This window comes from Poecilia mexicana, unplaced genomic scaffold (assembly GCF_051168715.1).
Source record: "Poecilia mexicana isolate PSO_F unplaced genomic scaffold, ASM5116871v1 scaffold_1, whole genome shotgun sequence".
Taxonomy (NCBI): domain Eukaryota; kingdom Metazoa; phylum Chordata; class Actinopteri; order Cyprinodontiformes; family Poeciliidae; genus Poecilia; species Poecilia mexicana.
The window spans coordinates 20,241,465-20,267,074 of record NW_028263370.1 but is presented as its reverse complement, the minus strand read 5'-3'; the positions used below and the strand labels follow the sequence as shown (position 1 = coordinate 20,267,074).

The 25,610-nt window shown below is 35.2% G+C and overlaps 2 protein-coding genes across 3 annotated transcripts in view; one reads left to right on the top strand and one right to left on the bottom strand.

Moving 5' to 3' along the window:
- Positions 1–1,102: 1,102 nt before the first annotated feature.
- On the top strand, positions 1,103–8,261 carry LOC106932386 (perforin-1-like). The gene is made up of 9 exons (XM_088006241.1): positions 1,103–1,363; positions 1,443–1,522; positions 3,625–3,670; positions 3,938–4,080; positions 4,166–4,304; positions 4,393–4,473; positions 6,228–6,733; positions 6,819–6,912; positions 8,052–8,261. The coding sequence occupies exons 1-9, from the start codon at positions 1,103–1,105 to the stop codon at positions 8,259–8,261; spliced, it is 1,560 nt and encodes a 519-aa protein (XP_087862367.1).
- A 1,036-nt stretch (positions 8,262–9,297) lies between these two features.
- ero1b (endoplasmic reticulum oxidoreductase 1 beta) overlaps positions 9,298–25,610 on the bottom strand; it is an 18,203-nt gene continuing 1,890 nt past the window's right edge. For both annotated transcript variants that reach the window (XM_015011086.2, XM_088006238.1), the window contains exons 2-16: positions 23,195–23,314; positions 21,978–22,061; positions 21,552–21,593; positions 20,688–20,770; positions 19,614–19,687; positions 19,197–19,317; positions 18,665–18,711; positions 17,130–17,141; positions 17,019–17,045; positions 16,245–16,337; positions 15,201–15,444; positions 14,106–14,175; positions 13,508–13,594; positions 11,534–11,667; positions 9,298–11,450 (exon numbers count right to left, since the gene is read on the bottom strand). In XM_015011086.2, coding sequence (XP_014866572.2) covers positions 11,390–11,450; positions 11,534–11,667; positions 13,508–13,594; positions 14,106–14,175; positions 15,201–15,444; positions 16,245–16,337; positions 17,019–17,045; positions 17,130–17,141; positions 18,665–18,711; positions 19,197–19,317; positions 19,614–19,687; positions 20,688–20,770; positions 21,552–21,593; positions 21,978–22,061; positions 23,195–23,314 — 1,299 coding nt within the window. In that variant the 3' untranslated portion in view covers positions 9,298–11,389. The remainder of the gene's footprint in view (positions 11,451–11,533; positions 11,668–13,507; positions 13,595–14,105; positions 14,176–15,200; positions 15,445–16,244; positions 16,338–17,018; positions 17,046–17,129; positions 17,142–18,664; positions 18,712–19,196; positions 19,318–19,613; positions 19,688–20,687; positions 20,771–21,551; positions 21,594–21,977; positions 22,062–23,194; positions 23,315–25,610) is intronic.

The window sequence follows — 25,610 nt, the reverse complement described above, 5'->3', positions numbered from 1 at the left end:
ATGATATTGATAAGACAAAAGGAATACAATGAATAAGAAAATGGGAATAAAATAAGATAATGAATGAACTTCATTGTTTTCTTCACATATATCTACTGGCTGAAACTTTTTGTGTTATCTAGAACTTTCTACTAATGTTTCACCATCAATAACTGCTGCTCCCATGAACAAATACGCTCTAACTCAAAAATGTGATGTTAGCTTGCACTAACGCATGCAAAAAAATAAATAACTGAACAAAGATACACAATGTAAAAATGTACATAAAAGTTGAAATGCATGTATGAATTAAATGTGTTGTTTAAATAAATATTTTAATGTTTTTAATACATGGGTAAGTAATAATCACAATATGATTAAACAATATTTAACCATTAAGTCTGACTTTTATGATAGCAGCATATCCTAGTTGATTTTGTCAGCCAGACCCTCCAAATTTAATGGGTAGTAGTGATATACTGTTAAAATGAATGGCTCTGTAAACAGATATTTACCCATGTATTAAATACATTTAAATATGTATTGAAACAATTTCGGATTTAACTCATACATGCATTTGAACTTTTTTTGTACATTTTTACATATGTACCTCTAATCAGGTTTTTTTTTTTTTTTTTGCATTAAAAAATAACATAACCCTTAGCATAACCCTTTAGGTAACACTTTTTTTGACAGACATGAAATTAACCAAGAATCATCATCTGTCATAATCGTTGTTAATTATTAATATTTTAAATGTTATGTATTTTTGTGCATTATTACATTACAAAATTTTGATAATTAATTGGTTAATGTCAGGTTGTCATAACAAAAACATTTTGAATAATGTCAGTTTTGCAGTAAAAGTATCATTATTTACAGAATGACACTTAATTACAACAGTAATAAATATTCATGAAAACTTAATCATGTTCATGACAGGTGTTATGTTTTATTTATGACAGTGTCATGCCAGTCTTATGCACACCCCTTTAAATAGTGTTAACTAACTTTCTTATATAATGTTGTAAAAATAAGACATAAAAATAAGAAAAATGCCATGCACTATGTAATAAATCATTTAATTTATTTTATCTCTATCTTTTAGCTTCTGTCTACAGCAATGCTGCCCGATTCAACTTCAGCTCTTCTTCTCCTAAGCGTCCTCCTTGTTCACTCCTCTGTTCTGTCCTGTCGGATTGGGACCCAAACAGAGTGTGATGCTGCTCCTTTTGTACCAGGCCACAATCTGGTGGGGGAAGGTTTTGATATAGTCAGACTACAGAGAAAAGGAGCTTATGTGATTGATGTGAAGACTTACCTGAGCCCCAAGAAAACCTGTGTTCTCTGCACCAACCCTCTTCAAAACGATACTTACCAAAAAGTAATTAAAGATGCATAAATAAACAGCTGCACATCTGACTTGAGGGATTAACATTAATGTGACTTTTCTTCATTTTAAGCGTCCATCTTCTGTTCTGGTCTGGGGTGCCAACAGTCGATGTAATCCTGACATCTTCAGCAGTTTTCATACTTCTGCTAGGTCGAGTATTTAAACCAGATTGTGAACACTGTAAAAGTTGAATCACATAATTAAACTAACAATTACAGGAATTTTTTTTTACATGTTGCAATCAAGAGCATATGTTTACTGGACCTTTATGTGGTAGACCAACACATAGTGCATAATACTGAAGTGGAAGCAACATATGAAAATGTGGTGTGCATTTATATTCATATTCTGATACTTAATAATATATTCAAAAGCAACCAGCTGACTTGAGAGGTTCCCTAAAATAAATGTATAATTTTTAAAAAATCAATAAAATTCATCTTGATTCTCAGTTAAGTTCACAGTTAAGGTTACAAACAGCTTCATGAAGACCAAAGCAAAAAAAAAAAAAAATTGGTAAAGTTTGAAGCAGAGTTAAGTTGTAAGACAAAATCCCAAACACATCTAGTCTGTCAGCTTAAAGATATCAAAGCTATGGAGGGAGTCTGAGGTTGTGTATTTACTTCTCTTTGCCTGCAGAGCACTGACCATGTTCTGCAGAGCAGGTCAGCCTAATATACTGTAAAACATTTGGGCCACATTTAGTTGTGTCTACTAACTTCTAGTCTTTAAGTGAAATAAATATAGTTTTAGATTTTTAACCTAAATGTATGAGTTTGTGAAACTTACAATAATAATCCATGTTAGCATTTTATTAATTTTGTCATACCTAAAACAGTTGAATATACTAGAGTTTATAGGTTAGTGCTAAAAACACTGACAGAAGAAAAACACAGGAATGGGAACTATTTCCCAGAATGCTTAGCGGCATGTTTTTGTATTCTGAGATGGGTGTGTTTTACATTGATCTGACTCTGATGTATTATTAAGGCAAATGTTCATTTTGATAAGTTGTAACTCTCGGCTAAAAGTTTTTGATCAGAATTTATGTTGTTTGTTGTTGTTTATTAAATTCATTAGCAAATGATATTTTAATTATTCTAATATAAAATACATAGTTAAATTAACTTGATAACGTAAGTCAAAATAATACAGAAATGTGTGTTCTTTAACCAGGTAAAGGCCATTTTTGTTTGCATATTGTGAAATGATTATTTGGTTTAAATTCCAGTAGTAAGTTAAAACTCAATCCTGTCAAGATCCGTGTTTTTGTGTGTTTATATTTGAGTTTTCTGTGTTCAGTCCTGTTTCCCTGTGAGTCTCTGTCCTGTCCTCCCCGTTGATTGCTCCCCAGGTGTGTCTCATTCCCTTGATTACCCCGTGTGTATTTAAACCCTCCTGTTGTCTGTGTTGCTCGTCGGGTCCTTGTCTCTGTCGTAGTTCGTCACTCGCCAGTAGAACTGTAAAGTCCTGGTTTGTGTTTGTCGTCGTTTGTCTCTCGCCAGTAGAACTGTAAAGTCCTGGTTTGTGTTTGTTCCGTCTGGTCCGTTTTGACAGTTGCTACCGGCATCTAGCTGTGTGCTTGTTCCTGCCGTGCTGCCTGCCTTGGACTGTGTGTGCTTTCTTATCATTAAATCTTCATCACCATAACCTGGGTCTCAGCGTCTCTCCTCACCACCAACCACACTTCATGACAAATCCAAGATTAATGCGCTAACAGAACTTAAACAACTATTTGTAGACAACTTTTCTCTTCTTATTAAATCAACTTCATGAACTTAATTTTATGAGTTAAAACCTAAACAATTTTCTTATTGACTTTAACTGCATTTCAAAGCAGCAGGTGGACTTTCAGTTTCAAGTCGAAACACCTTCACATATTTTATGGTGTAAACTTTAAGTCAAAAATATTCTCTCTAGTCAATCCATTAATTGTGAGAATTTTCAACATACAAGTAATGCAAATGTAACATTGAAAATTGGAATAACACAGCAAATCAATAAAAAATATTTTCTAATACAGAAGTGCGGGTTTAAGTACTTTTAATCTGAAAACCGAGCCACGTATGGAAGCATTTTCTAATTTACTGAATACAACTGTAATTTATGAATACCTATTTAATATGGCTTAGGAATTAAAATAACAATAGATAAATTCACAATTTCACTAAGCTTAACTACCTAATTAAAAATATGAAAATTAACTGTATAGATGTTTTATAATAATTTCTTCCTTTAAAATGTCCCAACAGCTTTCTGGTTGAGGCTTACACATCCCAAGACACCAATGATTGGACAGTAAGAAACATCTCAAAGCTGAACATTTCAGAATATTTTCAATGCAGCCCTGAGTTTTGAAAACACAACCCTGATAAAAACCTTGCTGTTTGATTTTCTTTCATCATTTCATTTCAGTTCATATGTGCTCTTCCAAGAAACAGCTATTTATCTTTTTAGTTTGCATTCAGTTAGAACTGAAGTAAGTGGTTATTAGAATTGTGATACAAAAATATGGCTTCTTGTTTAACACCTTATAAACTACATGTGTTGTCTGAATTTCATCAGGTTGGCTTGGATGTTGAAAAGTTTTTGTTTGACAACTTCGATGTGGGAGGAACCGGCTCCAATACCTACAAGTTTGTTTCACAAAGGAGCAAAGAGGATCGCTACACTTTCAGCATACACAGTGTCACCTGCAGCCATTATGTGTAGGATGGAAATTTGACTTTTTTTATTGAGTTCTGACAGGCCATGGTTTTTTAAATAATTGTCTAATCTTGTCTTGGTGTCTAGATTTATATTATCAACCACACCTCCCTTAAGCTTAGAGTTCAAAAAGCAGTTGGACATCCTGCCAACTCACTACAACTCCTCCACTAAGAACGAGTATACAAAGCTCATACAGACCTATGGCACACACTTCGTGAGACTGGTGAGAATTTTGGCACACACACATTGTGAATTAGTTACAGACATTAATGTACAGGGAAGCATTTCAAAGAACTTTATACCTGTTTTAGGTTAATCTTGGAGGGCGACTGAGACGAGTGACATCTTCACGAAGCTGTTTGTCCTCCCTGAATGGGTTAAACTCAAGTGAGGTAACAAAATGCACAAAACAACAGATTTTTACACAACCATGAGATATGTTCAAGAAGATTTTAAGTTATAGTATATTTTTGGGAAATATCTGGCTCAATCTTCTTCTTACGGATCCCAGGTTCTCCCTACGGGCCGCGTGTAGCCACACAGAAAACAACAATGAATGTAGACGTCACAGAATTACAGAGTTTAACCAATAGAAGACAACTTATGCAAATTACAACAGAAACTGCAGAACAACAGAGACATGCATTCATTTACCTGAGACAAATGGAAAAGAAGGAAGAAAGAAAGAAAGAAAAGCAAAGACATGCAGAGACGTCTTTGGAGAATTGAAAGAGCAAATCTGATTCGTTACTTCTGTGTAGGAAGTTTTATAGTAAAGGAGTATTCTTGTCTTTAATTTATTCAAATAAGGCGTACCTTTGCTCATCCAACCAGAAGCTATCTCTGACCTTTTTAAAACTCCTAGCAAGTCACGATCTAAGGCCATTTGTCTCCATTGTTTAAACAAAGTGGAAGCAGAGATTCTCCTGAACTCCTGCTGTTTTATGGCTTTTCACAAATGAGTGTGAAAAACTGAAACTTCTCCTGATTGTTTCCCACACAGATAAAGGGCAGTTCAAAAGATCTTAGCAAACCATCTGCTATAACTACAGGTAACATAAAGGTCAATAGGCCAGAATAAGTTACTAATTTCAAAACTATAATTAGACTATTTAAATCAAGACATGTTAAGCTTTAAAACTATCATATTTCAAATTTATTTTCTGAACAGATACTTCCATGATTCTAATACCCAGTGTAGAAAGTAAAACGGTACGGTCCGGTACTGAGTATCAGTGAAAGATTCTGGGTCAGTACGCAGTACCAGGAGAACGGCACAATAAGACTGTCAGTCAGAACGGCTACACATTTCACAAAGGTAGTTTGAAACACGAGTTAATCTGTTTAAGAATAACTTTTTTCTCTCATTTCTTATGGTTTCTGAACTGTTGGTGCTGTGTGATGGAGCCTGTCACCCTCTAGCCTCTCTCTCTCTCTCTCCTCCTCCGCCCTCCCGGTGCTCGTAGGTCTCTCAGCAGCCTATAACGTCTGTCTGCTTATTACAAAATGTCCTGATTAAAAGCAAATGGTGATTATCTACAATGAAAATAATATATAAACACCCCATGTCAAATTTAAGAGTTTATGAACATTTGGGTTATGCAATATAGAAAAACTCAAAACATATTTTCAATAATTACTGACAATTAGGTTGTCAGTAATTATTTAAAATTATTTAAAATAAAAGTTTGATTTAAAATTACACACAACTCAAGAGAAATATTCCTTTTGTTCAATAAATGTCAGCAAATGCTCATTTACAGTTGTTAACTCCACATGGCAACAATATTTGACATGGGGTGTTTATATTTTTGTTCAGTATAGTTGTGTTTCATGTTATTTTGTTCAGTTAAAACAGCACAGCACACCTCGACAACAACTGCTTATTGACTTATAAAAGGTGGTGCTTACTGATTGGATTGGTTTGTTTGATTTACAGACTGGAACATTTTACACAGGTGGTTCACAGAGGCATAGTAAATGCCGCTTGCACTGGGACAGGATGAACAATAAATCGCTTCTAATTTATAGATAAAATAATATGAGGATTTCCACATGAACATATTCATCTCTGCTTGTGACTGGCTCTTTTTGTACATATCTGGTGTAATGCAGCATTTTTAAAAATCTCTGTTCTTGCACCCAGATCCACAACTGTTTATCTATGGGTGTTGCTGTTGGCTTGGGGAAGATGAATCTCTCTAGTGTCCCGAATTCTTGCATTAGTGTCCTAAAAAACCAGGATGTTGCCACTAACTTCAGCTCTGGTCTCCACCAGCACTTCACAGAGGTTTCTGGAGGAAATGGTTGGTTGGGGGAGTTTTCAATTTCCCAAAATGATTCCAAGGGCTACATGAACTGGCTAAAGAGCCTGAAAGAACATCTAGATGTTGTTTCGGACTCCGTTTCAATGTTTCGACCTCTCTATCAGCTCGTGACAAACAAGCTTCAAAAAGCAGCAGTGAAATCTGCTATTGAGCAGTATTTGGAGGACAATGCTGTGAAGAAATCACCCCAAGAGCCACACTGTGAGGGATCTACTCCTGATTTGTCCTCTAACTGCTGCCCTCTGCACGCCTCAAGGGGAACTCTATCAGTGACCATTGTTCGAGGCTGGAATCTCAAAGGAGATGTGATTTTACAAACTGACAGGTGGGTTGAAGCAAAGGTAAAAAAAAACAAAAACCTTATGGAACCTGATGAGCACACCTTTTATATGGCTCCTCATTGTTCACAGCTATGCCAAGATCTACTATGGTTCCATATATCGTAAGACCCAAACGATCGTATCCGATAATCCTCAGTGGAACGCTGAGTTTAATTTGGGCAAGGTCAGTAAACGTCATCATCACAGATTAGCTGAAAAAGCTCAACAACAGACAAATTGATCTATTTCCGCTGCTGATGCAGCAGAATTCATAGATCTAACACCAGCATCTATTTTTGCAAAAATAGACATTCAACTACCGGCAGTGAGGAGAATTGGGTTTTTATGCATCAGTCTAGAAAGAAAGCTGATCTATTCTTTGGTGCCACCAAAACTATTTGTTAGCAAACATTTGAAATTGGATCAAATATAATTTAATATCAGAAATGCATTGTAGTTTCAATTTCAACTAGATGATGTTAAATTATTGATTATGAACTAATTTGTCCTTCAACTTGTTGCTCACATGAACCAGCAGCCACAATGACAAGAAAAGAGCACCTCCCTTTAGGCCCGACTTGTTCTTGTTTCGGTTCTTAGAACCAACCTGGGTGTCTGTGGACATGCGGCTCCCACACTCACTGCTCTGCTTAACCTGTTGTTGAGACAGGAAGTGTTGACCCTCTCATTGCTTTTTCAAATCAATCATGAGCATAAAAACTTGGCTTTCTAAATAACAAATGCAGAAAATGAACCTTGAATGTCAAAGTAAAAACTTTTTTCCCCAATTGTTTTCTCTGTCCTACTGATTGCTTATTTTTTGTTTTTAAAAGCCTGTTTGAAATAAATAAATCAAATCAAATAAGAGAAATCAAAGTATAAAATGATATGTAATGCAGACAAACTGCATAATCTGAACTTTGGGAATGGACAATCAACTCCATTTCTAGATCCAAGCCGGGCTGCAGACTCTTTATGTTTTGGGATACTGGGTCAGCACCTGCATGAAAAAGTATTTGGTTTTACTTGAATAGACCATGCACATTTCATGGTGTTTATGGTCGAGTACAAATAAAAGTAAAAGCAGAAAAATCTGAAAATATTTGAACAGAAACCACTTTACACATATATTGTGTAAACAGACACAGCCTAGCTGATGTATTTCATATCTTGTGCTGTTGTGTTTTGGCTAACATTACTCTGCATTTATCAACTTTTGAGATGCGTGGAAAACAGTTCTATTTTCTATATCACCTAAATAATTTGACTATGAATGGGAAAATATGCATCTGAATGATCCTCCATTCAAATTTTCTCATGAAGGTTGACACAAGGCTGGTTCTGAAGATTGAGGTTTGGGATGAAGACTGGAAATCTGACGACCTTCTCGGAAAGTGCGAGAAGTACCTGAGCCCTGGCACTCACACTTTCACATGCAAAGCAACTCCAGGAGGCATTGAGGTTAAATACACGCTGACCTGTGACCCGTATCTGACTGGAGAAAAGTGCAACGTTTATAATCCATCTCCTTAGTGGCAGGAGATTGATGAGTTTTGGGAATAAAAGCATTTCATTTCATCATATAAAATTAACTCACTAAATCTGATAGAAACTCTGTTAAAGACCTACCTAAATGTGTATTTATCATACAATGAAAAAAATGTAAGATTCTGTGTAACATTTAATTACAAGAAATAACTATGCTTTAATATAGTTGCAACCAGAAATTGTGTTCCCTTTAATGACAATAAAAATGTTGAAACTGCTACAAGTTGTTGACTTCGTATATTTTTGACAAATCTTGTATTAGTTTTATGAATTATGACTTATATGTGTTAATATAAAAGAGAGAGAGACGTAGTTACGTTACAGGACGTGTCAAAACTATTTGGTCAAGACCTTCTGTATGCAGCAAAGCGAAGAACAGGGGGGCAAATTTTTCAACCTGATCATTGTTTCCTTATAGGTTTATGGTTTAAATCAAGAGGTGCTGATGAAATGTATTAATAGAAATTATCGGTAACACTTTATTTGAAGGGGGTGAATAAGACTGTCATGACACTGTCATAAACATGTCATAACACCTGTCATGAACATGAATAAGCCTTCATGAATATTTATGACTGTTGTCATAAAGCGTCATTCGGTAAATTATGACACTTTTAATACAAAGTTGACATTATTCAAAATGTCTTTGTTATGACAACTTGACATTAACCAAGAAATCATTACTGATATCAATTTGTTCTAAAAGTATTACTGATTGCACTTTAAAAATGAGGTAACTTTATGTTATTAAAGGTAAAGTTTAAACAGTAATGATTTCTTGGTTAATGTCAAGTTGTCATAACAAAGACATTTTGAATAATGTCAACTTTGTATTAAAAGTGTCATAATTTACCGAATGACGCTTTATGACAACAGTCATAAATATTCATGACAGATGTTATGTCATGTTTATGACAGTGTAATGTCAGTCTTATTCAACCCCCTTCAAATAAACTGTTACCAAATTATCTTTCATCATTTAGTAATGTTTGAAACAGTGAAGAGATCTCATGAGCCAGAATGTTCAATGTTGTTTTTATTATTATTTATTACATAAAAGGTCCAGGCACCACAGTTTCACAGTGTTCCTTTAGAAGACCTTGACCTTAATCCTTTTGGAAGACAGAAAGGGAAAAAATCATCTTTCCCTTCTGGCTTGTGACAATTTAGAAAAGCAAAAAGGTTTTCCTGTTATTTGTTGACCTAACACTGCACATTAGGATTGCTTGTTTGAAGTTTCTTTCAAATCTGTTATATTGGAATGCATTTTACTAAATAAATTAGTAGTATAACTGTAACCCCATCTCTCTCAAAGTCTTTGGAATAGGCAGCAAAAACCACAGCAGCTTCCAGTCCTCTCAGTCTTACCTTTAAGGAAAAAGATCTATATTCTTAAAAACGTCCAGCTTCCCTCACTGTTTGCTCCTATGTCACTTGTGTCCTATATTATCTGTAAAATAACTGTCCTAAAATGTTCAAAACTGACCTAAAGTCAGTTTGCTGCAAGCAATTCAAAAAGTAGACAATGTTCGCACAAACCAGCTCTTCAAGTTCAACTTCTGTAGCATAAATTTTGGAATTCCACTGTAACAACCTCACTCTGAATGCGTGAAGCCAAAGCAGCTATCAGAGTCCAACAGTCTTAAATTGGGTAAAAAAAAAACCCCAAAAAAACAGAATATTGAGTGACTGATGGTAAATGAGTGAAAATTTCTCTAATTATCCTCCAGTAGGGCTGGGCAAAAGAGCTTAAAAATAACATATTTTGTACTAGATCTGATGTTAATCCATTTTTTTTCTTCTTGCTCTTTTGTGAAAAAAACAAATTACAGATGAGAGAAAATAATTTCAAAAAGTGGCTTTTATATCAATCAATTGCATGACAGAGTGTCAGGGCCAGACTATAGAGATTTTATTTTATTATGAGAATATTGTCAAAATATTAGAAGAATATGCAATTTTACAAGAAAAAAAGCTGTTTTAATGTGAAAAAGGAGTATTCCACCAAAAATTCAGAATTTCTGAGAATAATCTTAGAAATTAAATTAGAAAATTAGAAGAAAGAACATTTCTGAGATTAATCTTTTTTTTTTTTGGTGGAAATGCAATTGTTTTTTTTCTACCTACCATGGCTCAAATACACCATTGTAAAAAAAAAGTTTAAAGTTATCAAGACCTAATGTTAACACGGTCGATTCAGTCTTGCTACTTGTACTTTCATGCTAATGTGTTAAAAAATCAAGTAAAACTTGTATCAAAGTATCACTTCACTTATTTTTTGTGTTGGAGTTCTCATAGAATTATAACTTTATTCTCACAGTATTACAATTCTATTGTCAAATGATTGTATCCTTGTAATATTATGGCTTTATTCTCATAAATAACAATTAAAAAAACTGACCCAAATACTTTGTCATAGATTTGTTCTGAATTCAAAACCCAAAAGAAATCAAAGCTGTAAGTCGAGCAAGATGGCTGCCCTCTGCATGGTAATACCACTCTGAAATATGAAACCTAAGGTGAAAAAAAAAATCAAACATTTGATTCATTGCCCAGCCCTGACGTCGAGCTGTCATGTTCATCGTGATCTGATATGATACAAGCTGCAAAACATTAACATAAATGGGAGTCAGAGGACTACCTGGCCCTAATTTTCAAATTCAGCAGCTGCAGCTTTAGGAGGACAGGAAGTTGGAGGAAGCTACCAATCAGAAGCATGAGAAGTGGAAATATCCAGTAGAGAACTTCGTCTAAGCTGTGGCATAAACACATTAAATCAGGCATCCGAATTCGGTAAAAGTCAGCAGACTTCAGCTGATTCAAGGAGGAACTCAAACATGAAGTGCAATAAGCAGTATGCGGGTGGGGCGTCCATCTTGTCCTCAGACATCTGCAGGAACAAGAAAGGAAATTCATCCTGCGACACGACGAATGTCACAGCGATTCATCCGAGGGTTTTGGGGGAAAAAACAGAAAACACCTGAAAAGCTCAACAGCAAAAATCAAAGTCAAGGTTTGGCAGGATGAAAAAAAAATTATGCTTTGATGTTGGGAAAACGTTGCTGAGGTGACTCCCATCATCATCATCATCTGGGCCGGAGCTTCTTCCTCTGTTACCTCTTCTCCTTCAACATCAGGCGGAAGTTGTGCAGCTGATATATACTGGTGGACAACCTGTGACAGCAAAGACAAATTACACTGAGCATGCTCCAACTGGACTGTTTAGCCACACAGCAACGGTTGCTATGGGAACCTACCTGCCAAAGGCGTTCATTAAAGCCACTATTTCCTGCCGGCTGAGCTGGAAGCCCTTCGACGGGCTGTGTTCTGATAAGTTCTGGATCTCCTTTTCAGAGAAGAGGATCTTCAGAGCCGTGCCCAGACCCTGAGTCTGCACGCAACAGAAAGCTGATTAAGTTGGCAGAAAAAAAAACTTTTTACACTGATTAGAAGAAAATTATTGACATATCATCAAGTCAACTGTTTCTACAACCTGAACTCCAGAACAGTTAAAGTGAAAATTAAAAGATGTTCCAACCACATGAACCAATATTCACAGCAGAACATAAAGAGCATAATAAATGTTTCAACTGAAAACCTATATAATACTTTACACTTGGGCTGGATGATTAAACAATAAAATCAATACCACAATGGAGTATTAGGGCCAGGCTAAAACAAAATAAATAAAACTGAGAAATAAGTCATACTATTACATAATATTTTTTAGGGCTGAAACGATTCCTCGAATGATTCGAGTACCTCGATTACTAAAATTCCTCGAGGAAAATTTACCTGCCTCGAAGCTTCGTTAATTTATGTTTTATTAGTTAGCGCACCGTGTTCCGGCCGCGGAGCTCTCACTTCCGCCTCTGAGTTGTTGACAAAAGCTAAGTCTCAGCGGCATAAAGTCCAATCTTCAAGATTGGCCCGTGAGGATTTTATTGATTGATGATAATGCCCGACTTTTTATCGTTTTTGGGGAACCAATAAGCATCCTTAAAATGACTGGGGGAATGCCTGGAGTACGGCAGCATTTCTCCTCCGGGGCTGCTGGTTGAAAGCGAACGGCGGGAAGAGCGCTGAGGTGAGCGGATAGACTGAACAGGGCGGGCGGCTGAGTAGCTGATGCTTACCGTGTAAATGTAGCTTTACCGACGAACCGCACAATAAATTTCATATCCCGGTCTGAAGAAACGGGTGGCGGAGCGCATCGTACATGGCTGGTAGATGAGTTTCTGAGTGTGACCAGTGAAGGTGTCGTAAATATCCCGTATTGCTTCCCCCGTGTTCGTCCCCCGGTCTAACGGTTCGTCAGTCCGCTGGTCTATTTCCTCCCCATCTTACGTTCGTTCATTCGCCCTCTCCTCCCACTCCAGGCGGCATTTCCCGTATTTTCAAACCCAAAGCGTGACAGGTTAGGTGGCAAGGTGAGTTTAATTAATCTATTAAACTCACTGAAGATGAATACATAAACTAAAAGCTGGATTGTAGACATTTTTTATAAGCATATTTGTGAGCCTGCCTCTTTGTTATTAAATTCAATATAATTTCAGATTTTTCTATAACTTTTCTTCTGGTTAACTTAGAAAGTGAGCTATTATTATTACAGGTTAGTTTTCTAAACTACAAAAAAGCAACTGTTAGGGATGCTCAAATATGAAAAATTGGACTGATATTGATATCTGATAGTAACACCAGTATTATGCCAGATTTACCAATATTTCATTTTAGAATTTTTTTTTTATCCGATTACTCGATTAATCGTAAGAATAATCGATAGATTACTCGATTACTAAAATATTCGTTTACAACAGCCCTATTATTTTTGAATTTATGCTCATATTACTACAACTTTAGTCATGTATTACTTTGACTTTATTCTCACAATGTTATGAGTTTATTCTGAAAATACTTTTTATTTTATTCTGAAAATATTTTGACTTTATTCTGGAAATATTTTAACTTTATTCTCCAACAACAAAATGTAAATTAATTAATTCATTTTTTTTTACCCTGGCCTTAATAGTCCGTCATACTATACACACGTGATCAATATTAATAGAAAATACGTCCGATAGAATTTTACTGAACTCTGATCCAGAACCGCACAGCATTCTGGGGGATGTAGGCAGAGGAAAGGCTTCACAACCTCTCTGGTGGCATCAACTCACTCACTTATTTGTTACTTAGCAACAACCTTATGAGTAGAGAGAGAGAGAGAGACTGACCTGCAGCTTTCCCCAGAGCCGACACTTACTGCAGCCCACACAGTCCATAATCCGGGAAATGTTTTTGAAATGGAGCCGGAATTCCTCCTGAATGACAGAAAAGGAGGCACAGATGTTCAGAGTTAATTTATTAAGCTGGATTTATCGGTAAATTAACTTATATTGTCATTTTCTAGTCACATCAACCGTTCAACATGACTTTTAAAAAAAAGTATTGTTCACCTAGACGACCTCACAATGCTCACATGTTCACATGAAGAAGCAAAACTCCGCAGACAAGTCTGGGGTAAGTCACTTCTCAAGAACAACATTACATATGGAGGGTGAAGGGGGTTATGTATGGAGCTGCCGTTTGCTCCTCTGAACTATCAAACATAATCCTGTTACGACTAAGATCTTCCTGGGGGATTGTAGCTGCCTGCCCAGGTCGACCGTCATGGCCCACTGCTGTCAGGGGAAAGGACTTTTAGCGTTATTCTCTGGCAAGGAGAGCTGCTATTCTCTTGACTCATCACAACTGAAGTTGCTTTTCAAACCAAATTTACGACTACCATGCAAACTTATTTACTTCTATACTTAATGTAGCTTTAAGTCTCACCTTTAAAGTCTTGGCCTCTATTTTGTGTCCAGCAAACATGGACTTTTCATCAAAGTGCATTGGGAAACTTCTGGAAGAGAAAAAACCAACAACTGTAAAAACAGGCTCACAATATCTAAAGCAACAGCAATTAATTTAGTTATTGATTAATCTATGAATTATTCTGACAATTGAATAATAAGTAGATTATTCAATTGTCAATAGAAATTGGACAATAAATATTGGAACATCCTACAGATTTCTCATTTAGCCCTTTTTACACAGCTCTAGAAATATACTGCTCAAAAAAATAAAGGGAACATTTCATTTTAATTCTGTGTGTGGCTCCAAATCCAGGCCTCCATTGGTTAATAAATTTGATTTCCATTGATGATTTTTGTGTGATTTTGTTGTCAGCACATTCAACTTTGTACAGAACAAAGTATTCAATGAGAATATTTCATTCATTCAGATCTAGGATGTGTTATTTTAGTGTTCCCTTTATTTTTTTGAGCAGTGTACATAAAAAAAAAAAATTCCTTCCAAGTAAGAAAAACATTTTACTACTTAAAATGCAATGATGTAGCGTTTGTAACAAAGGACGAATTTGCAGCTAAAACGATCAGCCATTTCTGCTTGACGTAACATCAATACAGTGTAGAGCTGATTTGGAGATAATTTTTTAGATTAATGGATTAATAATTGGATAGTAAAAGGTGCCTAATAGTATTTTTTTTTAAAGGAAATTGGACCGTGTGAAGCTAAAACTAGGTCACTTGAGGTATTTTGGGTAGAATATATTCACAGAAAAATAAGTTGTTGTTTTTTATCTTAAATGCAAGATGTCTACATTTTTTGTACATTTTCAGCTTACTACAGCTTTGATGGTGGTGTTCTTTCAGCAAATTATCTTTTTTATAGTTTATCTGCTCCAGTAAACAATTAGCTGATTCATCACAATTAATAATTTCAGCCCTAATCTGCAGCTTCTGAAGAGGATGCAAGTTGAGAAAATTAGCAGCCTTGTGTCAATAATTACCAGCACGTCTGCATGAGATTCCACAAATAATGCACGTTGGTATCAAAGCTAGTGGAAAGTCTGTAGAGATTTCTTACTTGATCTCATTAAAAATCTGCAGCAGCAGCTCTTTGGTTTCTCCGTCCTCAGAGCTTCCAGTGTACAGGTTGACGATCGCTCGCTCGAAGTATGGCGCCACCTTGGAGAGAGCGCGCAGCTCTATGAGGTACAGGAAGTAGAGGTTCTTCAGCCGCCTCGTCCCCTCGCCCTTTGTCTCTGCCGTGTCGAAGCGGCGGCGAAACTCCTGGATGTTTGGGCCCCACGCCGGACGGCCCCAGCCCTCTGACATCACAGACAGAAACCCCTCCATTTAAAGGTCATTATACTTAACCAAAACTAACGAAATAACAAAAATTGAAATGGAGAAAAAATTTCATTAACTGAAATAATTTATGGAGAAAATCTACAACTAATTGGAAATATAACATGTTTATAAAACTAACTAAAACATACTGAAATTACAGACATAATATTCTTCTTTTTTGTGTTTATCAATCAATTTATTAGCTTTCGAACTGATGTGAAACAGATATTTTCCCCACACAAGCAGTTTACGTCAACTGTAAACTTTACGGCATCCCATAATCCTCCTGGCAACATTTATGCTAGTGTGCAAAATGGCGACAAAAAAATTTGAGAGAAAACACCAGTTGGTTATCATTCGACAATAACTGAATAGATTTTTTTTAAAAACGGTGTCTTCTGTTGAGTGTTCATTAACCAATCAATAGAAACATAATCACAATACAATATTTTGACCTTTAAGAATTCTCCACCTAAACACAAACTAAAACTACCTCTGTAAATCCTAAAACGTAACCTAAAACTAAATATTTAACTACTAAAAACTAGCAATCACAGTGTAACAACTGAATTACACAAAAACTCACAACAAAATAAAGGTAAACCATAATGAAAAATCCAAAACTATTATAACCATGCCCCATATAATTAGTTGGCATTCATAACATGAATCTGCTAAGAAAGTCTTTTCTTGGAAAACAAAAAAAGGGAAATAAATTATTGTGAATCTTGTGGATTATGACTGGATTTAGTGTTTTAGGGTGTGTCTATGTTCATACCGTCCAGCAAGAACTCTGCACACAGGTGGATGTTGATGCTGCTGTGAAGGCCCGAGATAAGTCGGTAGAAAACTCTTTTTTCCAAACACAAGCCTGGACAGAAAGAGCGTTTGTTTAGTTTCATCAAACTGCAAACACCAAAACTATGAGGGATTAAATTCAAACCAACTGACCATCTAAACTAGCTTCTCTCTGCCTACTGCGTTATAAATGATCATATTAAGAGCCTGCAGAAATGTGATTGTGAATCTCTGTAGCTTCCAGCTTGATGAAGTGACTCATAGAAAATACTGTCAGGGAAATGACTGTTAGCTTTTGGCAGAAGTTGGCAGCTAAAAATTGTACTCAAGTAAGAGTAGAACCACTTCAATGTATCTTTAATCTAGCAAAAGTAAAAGTAAAAAAAATATTTGGTAAAAGGTAACTGATCAAAACACTTAACATTCAAAAATTACATAATAAAATACATCAAAATATAAAGTTATGTGGAAATTTGGGTATTTTAAATATCAAAATTAAACTAATTCATATAGATAGCATAGTTACAAAACCAAGCAAAATAAAAATGTTTCCAAATCTGTTTCTTTCAATATAAAACTCACAAAACTTTAACAAAAACTGCAGGTGTGTGTGATGATTGTTCTTCTTTCGGTGAAGAGAATCCAGACATTTTACTCAAATAAGAGTAGTGGCACTTTAAAATAAAATTACTGTAGCAAAATTAAAATGTGGCAATGTGAATCAAATAAAATTACTAGAATTAAATGAACTGACCTTCCAGCCACTTGTAAAAGCCTTCCCCTGGCATCCGAAACAGAAGAAAAGATGCTTAATCTGAGTTCACAATTAAAAATGACGTCTTGTGCAGCCAGTTGTTTCACTCACCATCATCGTCTCCTGAAAACAGAGCAATAAAGAAAATAAATTTACATTAATTTCATTAAAACAATAAAATTTAATGAGGAATGTTTCGTTTTGTGGTGGCTGTTTTACCCCATGATGCATTCATGTCAAAATGTACATTAGACTACTAATGTATGAACAAACTACTCGGGTTTTTCAGTCCAATCCAACTAGCATCCCTAACTCTTGTATGCATACTGTTACTAAATACAATTTGTCAAATGATAAAATATAATTTTAATCACCTTTAATCAAAACCCCAGTATAAACAAATTATAAACCCTGGGCTGACTCTTATCTATTACTCTCATTGAGATCTTTGATTTTACTGACTGCTGTCCCCTGCTGGTTTTCCTGCTGAAGTGTTTTTTTTTTTACTTGTCTCTGACCAGAACAGGGAAATTAAAAGTCACTGAATAACTCTGAACATCTAATATGTGCTGATTTTCTGTTTATGTTGAACATAATATGTTTCCTCAGTAAAGGCAGCTCTAAAATTGTTAAAATGACCACCAATTTTCAGTATTCACAAGGCCAGAGATTCTGCTCCAGTCTCAAATGAACATGGTTTCTGTGGCAGTGCTGTCCATGGTGCTAAACTTAAATCAAGTAAAAAGCTAAATATTATTTTTGCGCTGCTCATGGTGGCAGAATGTAAGAGCAGCTTTGTTGCATTAGTTCTAATAATTTTCTAGACTTTTTTTTTATGAGCTTTGGACAGTTATTCTCTTTGGTTCTGAATGCTGTGCAGCTGGAAGGATTTTTGCTCACATCTTTTTTTACTTTTATGTTTGAGCAGTTATGATGTGTAACCATTTACTACTTGGTGCATCTGGTTACAAATAAAAACAAAAGTTGTGTCGTGTTGGACATTATTACTGTTTAGTTTTCTTTCTAATGGGTCTTTCAGGATATTACTGAATCTCTATTAGTGTCACTTTATTATTTAAATTGTATGTTTGCTTTTTATGGACCTGGCAGCGTTTCATTAAACTGTTTTTTAGTTTGCATCCACTCTTCTTGTTTACTTGTTTTTTGTTTTTGTTTTAGAGTTTTAAGAAAGACCAAAGTTAACCAATCTCTGACGCCGTGTGAGATTCCCTCCTGTCTCAAACGCTCCATCAACATCCTGGTCCCCACAAAGCGCTCCGTTACAGGACTAAATTACTCCAGACCTGCCACACGGTTGGCTGTGGTCATGGAGTCCTTTGAGCGACTGGTTCTGACGTCACAGGCCCCCTGCAGGCCTTGCAGTTTCAATACAATTCAACAGTTAATCAGATGATGCAGGTTTACACTTCATCCTGCACCAACACCACCATCCAGGCACTTCAGCCTGAACGTGACCTAGCATGTTTTTATTTATTAATGTAACTGAGTTTAACTTCATGAATCAACAAAATAAGTTGGTTCTTTCATTTTTTTATTATTGAATGTTCTGCCTGTGTCCATCAGGTGATTTTAAACCCAGTTTCCCAGTTTTTGCCTTCCACTTCAAACACTTAGACTTGACTTACCTCTACTGGGAGCCAAAGGGTTCAGAGGTCGGTACACTGATCTGGGTCTGCCACAGAAAAGAAAACATTTATTAAACACACACAGACAAATAAGAAAAACTTAGTTTTGTTGTCAAACATCTAGCTCACTTTAGATGCCCCCCTGTGGCTCTTAACTTGCTTAGTAACTGAGCAATATTTTAAAATGTAAAATTGTAACATTGCCACCAGAAAATTGAATTTATTGTGCAATAATAATGGATGCACTAGGATGCAAACTACATTGAAAGAAATGTCTTAAATTTGGAAACAAAATTGTAATTTTTGCTCTGTAATTTTAAAATCTAAGCAGGTTTCATATGTTATGCGTTATAAAAACAAGCCATTTGGTTTTAAAGTCATGTTATGTTTGTGGCTCTAAGCAAATAGCAAAATTAGCTCTTGGGATTGTAAAGTTTGCAGACCCCTGATCTAGCAGATTTGCTTTCTGAAGCTAAAATTCAGCCTGAACCCTGAATGAAATGTGACAGCACTAATGTTTGGCTGGTCTCACTTGAAGCAGTTTTCCTCATAGATGCTGTTCCAAACCCTCCATGCAGAAGCCCCTTTATAGCCGGTGTATCGCTCTGGATTCAGCAGCAGATCCACATACTCTGCATCTGGAGAGGTTTCATCTGAAATAATCCATACAAGGTAATATATAAATGTTTTGTGGTTCTTATTTCTCCCACCAATAAAGACTTTTTTGGCATTCAAACTTTAAAATATAGTCATATCCCTTAACTACTTTTGTTATTTCAGCTTTTTCATATCTTTTACAGATTTCATATTAGACACAGATGTTTCACATATTAGCATCAACAGAATTATTTCTGTTTGCTGAACATCTTAGTGATGAGAGACAGAATATGTCAGAAATTATTTATTAATGTCTTCATTAATTCATAGGCGAGAATAAGAAGGATTTTACCATCTAGCTCACAGAAGTGATCCTGAGCATCATCGTGCCTCGCCCAATCAGCGAAGGCCTCTTTGCTCTGGTTACTGTAACAAAGACAAACTTAAAATGAATGAAAAGAGACCTAGTGAATGCATCGATCATTAGAGATCCCAAATGTTCAAAATGTTCAACCAGTGAAAACAGAAACGAGACGCTTTGATGAGCAGAACGTCATTAAGATCAGAGCTGAACCCAAAACATGTTGGAACATTTAAAGTAAGTTACCCTATATCCCCATTAAGGCTCAATGATTAATCACAGTAATCTTGATGAATCAATTATTGAAATAATTGTTTGTAAATTAATTGCTAACTGAACTGTACAGACTTTAAAAAGGCAATTTGCTGGGAAAAATATATACTCAGAGCAGTAATTAAGTCCAAGCTGTACAAAATATATTTACATTTTGCATTTAAGATGAGAAAAAAAAACCATTGTAAATGTTTTACACAAAACTCCTCAAGTTGCATAGTTTTTAGCTTCACCCAGTTCAAATTTACTCAAGGAATGCCATGTAATTGTATTTTAGGAAATATCAATTTACTTATTTAAAAATGGAATTGGTTTATTTCCATATTTTAATGAATTGCCAATATTGTATAGAAAACTTAAGTAGCTTAGTGAAAAATCTGAAGAATGTGCCAATTTATACAACTAATCATCAGATTAATCAGATGAACAGATTAATCGATAACTAAAATAATCACTAGTTGCAGCCATATTGGCTTGTAAAGGACGCAGACCTGAGAAACTAGCAGTTAGTCTTCTATTGTTTGAGGATGATTTCCCTTTTCTATAAACTCACTGCCATCTGGCATCAGTTAAAGGAAGTATTACTAATAATAATATCACAACGCTTCACTTAAAAAGATCATTGTTCAGTTTTAGGGAGCGCTAGCTGTGTCAGGGTCCAGGAGACACAGGTACTTGTTTAACCTGCTTCTAAAATCCCTTTGCATTTTGAAAACGGGGTACGCAGCATCTCCAGCAGGAGTCTGACCCCTGACCTGCAGCAAACAGGCGGGTCAAGGTGCGTGGTCTGACCTCAGGGTGCTGTTGATTGCGCCGAGTTTATTGGCCTGCTCACACTCAGCCTCATCCGACATTGTGTTGGCTGCCTGGGAGTACTGAACACACACAAGGAGGTAGCATGTGTTAGCATGAGCTAACAAGCAGAATTTCAACACCTTTAAGTAATCACAAACTGCTTCAGCCTGTGAGTAATTTCTATTTTACAAAAAAAGAACAAATATTTTTGATTTTCAGCTGTTTTGCCTGGACAAACCGTCAAGACTTGAATTTTAATATCCCACCCCTTTTCAAGAATTTAGAGAATGAATCGTTTTCCACCATTATAAAAACAAACAGCTGTGATAATGAGGCTGAAACATGCAGTCTATAAATATTTATATGACTTTATTTAAGGCCCATCATGAACACTTTCATTTGCTTGATTTAGGTTTTGTGAGAAGAGAAAGTGAAGACGATAGCTTTACTTTTTTTTTTTTTTTTTTTAGTTTCTTCCTAGAAGAAGAAACCTGGAAATTCGGGGTCACCAATGGCAGTTTTCCGGCCAGTCGTCAATCTGTCGATGTTTAAAAACCCTGACATTCGAATTTGCCCAATGCTGATTTTTTTTGTCTGAAAAGTTGAAAACTTAGCAACTTTGTTGTTGCTGTTGCTAAGCTGTCAACAGTGGGGTTACGATTGTCAACTTGTGCAGGTGCAGATGTGACTTTGTTAAAGAAATTAAATGAAATTAAGAAAATCAGGGTCGATTTAAAAGTTTCCTCTGGCTTTTTCGTTCTCTAGAATCGATGTGGTTCATTACAATTAAAACAGCCGAATCAGACGGCTAAACTCTGCGCACGGTTGTAAATAGAAATTTATTTTAAGAGGTTTTCTTACCTTGTTGTAATTTCCAGACTTAATGCCAATAGGAACTTTACTCTGCAAAACCAACATCAACAAAGTCAGCACCATATTTTTTATTTCATTCATTAATTTATTTCAAGAGACAAAATGAAACAAGCAGCCATCTGAACATGAGAAAAGATCTGCATACATAACCAAGAACACAATAATTTGCTTGTCACTACTTTTTTGTTTGAAAAGGAGTAAGAAGAATTAACTAGTTCTTCCCCTTATCTAAATTTAATAAAATATATCACTTACCGACTCTAATTATGAAAAATTTGTAATTAAAAACATAACTAAACTTCAGCAGATCAACTGAAAATTGCATGTAGTGATAACTTGCATAGAACTAAATAGTGGTATAAGTTTCCAGTTCATCTGACTGAATATGTGATGCGAGTGTGGGTGAACTCTGACCTCTGGGCAGGGCTCCACATGGCAGTCTTTGATGGAGCAATGTCCATCATCGGGCCAGAAAGGACATGGACGCTTCAGGTTCACCTGGGAAAAAGCAAACATGGAGTCACTGCGTCTACAAGACATTCTGGTGATCACGATGGCTTCCCAGCTAGAATTCAAGACTCACTTAACTCTACAAGTGCTCTACGCTTGGCTGGATATATAAACAGACTCAATGTGCAGAACTGACATGGAGGCTCTTTGTTTTTAAAAGAAAATAAACATGGAAGTTGGTATGGAATTACAAAAGACAGAAAATATTTTTAAAAAGGGGCTTTTATTTCAGTAATCCCCTTGTATTAGGGCCAGACTACAAAATTGGTTGTTTAATTATGACAACATAGTCATAACAGTAGCAGAATGAAGACGTAATTTTACCAGAACATCTCAAAATGATGAGAAAAAAATATTTTTGAAGAAAAAAGGTTTCTGTAGTTATTGAGATCTAACTTCAGCAGCTCTGCGGTTCTTTCTTTGAAATATTCAGCCGTTTGCTCAATTGTTTCAAAGTCCTGCTGCTGATAACAATTTGATGCTGATGTGTTAAAATTTTTTCCTCATCTGTAATACAGATACCAAAGTATAACTTCAAAAGATGCTCAACACACAGTTGATATTTTGTTATTTTTTATGCAGGAGTTTTCGTAAAATTATGACATTCTCCCAATATTACAACTTTATTCTGGTAACAATAAACTCATTATTCTTGCATTATTTTGAAACACGCTTGTCAAGTAAGATGATAGGCTTCCCTCTTAAACCATGGAATCCCAAAGAGCGCATTAGAGAGAAAAAAACTGTAGATTTTTGAAAACTTACATGTTGAAAACAAGATTAATCGAATTATCCTGGATTACAGGCATACTTTTACCTTTGTTTGAATTAGTATGCTCCCACTTATCTTAATGCTATTACACCTGGATTTTCTCACTCTTTGACAATAAATTATATTTCTCTTCTATTTTATTAGTGATAAAACAAAACAAGTGTGATTTCAAAGCCCATGGAAATGCAAAACACAACCTCTAAGCTCTTAGGACATAATCCTTTAAAAAATAAACAACTTTTTATGCCAGTGACGAATGTAACGCCTTCCATTGATTATATTTATTTCCACCTGCTGGATAATGTTTATAGCTCTGAACATAAATTACACTGATTCATAATCCGCTTACCTTGTAGTATCTGAAGTAATCTCTCTCCGCCAGTTTCTTGATGCGAGGATAAATCTTGAAGTTGTTGAAAACGTCAATGCTTTCAACATCACAGAAGCAGTCATCGAGAACCCCTGTGAGCTAAAGCAGAGCACAATAAACAAGGCAAATTAGCTGAAACTTCAAGGAAATTTATTTACTTTCTAAACGTATTATTGTTTTTTTAAGAAAAGTTTATAATAAACTTTAAATCCTACAACAGTAGGTTGATCAAGGCCCATAAAATGTCATAATGTCCTAAACATCTATGAGAATGATAAACTGGAACACAATAGCAAGTGACATATTTAGGAAATAATATGTAACTAAATGAACTGTGAGATTCTAGCATTTAATTTACCAAAAGAGATGGATGAGATATGAGCTGAGTTGTGTTGCAACAGCAGGTTTGACACACAAACCACCACCAGTTTGAACCATCATTAATACTTTCAACACACAAATGTGTTTTCTTATCGGAGCCCAGAAAAACTAAAAGAAATCCCAACCCCTTCGATCAAACATGCTAACGCTGAGGTGAGCCTCAACTGCAACAAAAACCTAAACCAGAGAACATTAAGACGTCCAGCAAATGTTTAGAGAAGGTTGTATAGTTTTCCTTCTTATGAAAATCTGCTGTAACACACCCAGGTCTGGGTAAACAAGTTGCTTTGTTTCAACAAGTGATTTAACAAACTAGAAAACAATTCATCCAAATTGATGCTTAAATACCTGATTCACTGTTTGAGATTAGAAGAACAAGGCTAAGAACATTATCTGAAACTTAAGAAACAAAAATTGCAATAAAATATACATAGATGAAAATGTTTGCATATGGAATAAATTTTTAAAATTCCAATACTGAAATTATGAAGATTAATTTTATTTGTACAGGTAAGTTATTCACACCCCTGGAATATTTCAATTTTAAATTATTTTAATTATTGTAGTTGAACCACTAAGTTTGACTTTGTCAGAAAGTAACAACTTAAAAAAAGTGTTTTGACTTTTGTTAAATGTTCTATTAAGTCAATTCAAACACTTTATTAATCCCAGAGGGAAATTAAATGTTGTAACTCATTTTATCCAAGTTTCTGCAGAGTTGCTGTAGATGCCAATGGCTGTAGTCAGGAGTTATCTCCTGTAGCAGTCAGTGCTACAGCAAAGCTGAGGAAGTCTCTGATTGAAGAGGCTTCACAGCATTTCAAATAATGCAATCTTTCTCAATAATGAAGTAAATCTCTTTATTAGCATTATAACAATAAAACACTTCATATAATTGTGGACCATTCTTTGAATGTTTTCAATATTTTTGATGCATTATCTTTAGGAATGAGCTTAAAGCAGTCACTCAAATTTCTCTACGTAGTTTCTCTATCAAATCAGGACTTTGACTGGGCCTCTCCAAAACATCAATAATACCTTCTGGTAAAATGAAAAAATAACATTTGACCTAACTCTTTAAGAGGTACCAATTTACAACAACCATCAGTTTTTATTCAGAATTATAAACACAAATTCATCCTCATAAACAAACATTTCAATATGACCCCAGTTAAAGTAAAATGCAGTCAAATTCAGTTTGTAATACAAATGATGGCTTAAAAAAAGGCAATCCATCTTCCGGAGAGAACATGTTTAAAAAGCAGAAAAGAACGACTCAGTTTCAACACACAGAAACTTCCAGAAACCCTAAAGTGATCAACATGTGGTTTGAGTGGAGAAAAACACGGAAGAACTGTCTTTTTATAGTAATGAAACTAACTGAGAAACAGAGATGAACTGATAAGGTCTAAGGAAGTGGTACGATTTCTAAGATGATGAAATACATTTTTATATTTTGTACTTTTGAGAAGTGAATGAAAGATATCCTAGAAATCGGCTACATATTGTATTTAAAGGGGATTTCCTGATCAAACAGCAAGAAAGTTCCTCCTTGGATGCTCTAGTACAAATATGACAAACCATGTTTTAATTCTATATAAATGCAGTTTTTTATGCATGGAGAACAACTTTTGATCTTTATAGATCATTTGAATTAGTTTCACAATTATCTTCAGATTTATGACAAAATGTACCTGAAATTTAAAGTTTAAGGCATTTACAATGAAAAATGTGTAATGGTTCCTCAAAAAAAAAAAAAAAAGAAAAATTATTCAAAACTGAGACATATTTTTCCACAAATACACAGAAGCATTTCTAAACAGCCAAATGTGTGAACAGATTTTACTTCTGAGATATCAAGATACTAAACCCCTGAACAAAATCAAAGCGTAACATTTTTCAGTTAGTTCTCTTTAAAGTAGTGGAATGATTATTTATAATGCCTTAAAAACTACTTTCTAAGTGAAAAACAATGTTTATGTATTTTCAATTTTTTGATGTAAACAGAGCAGCA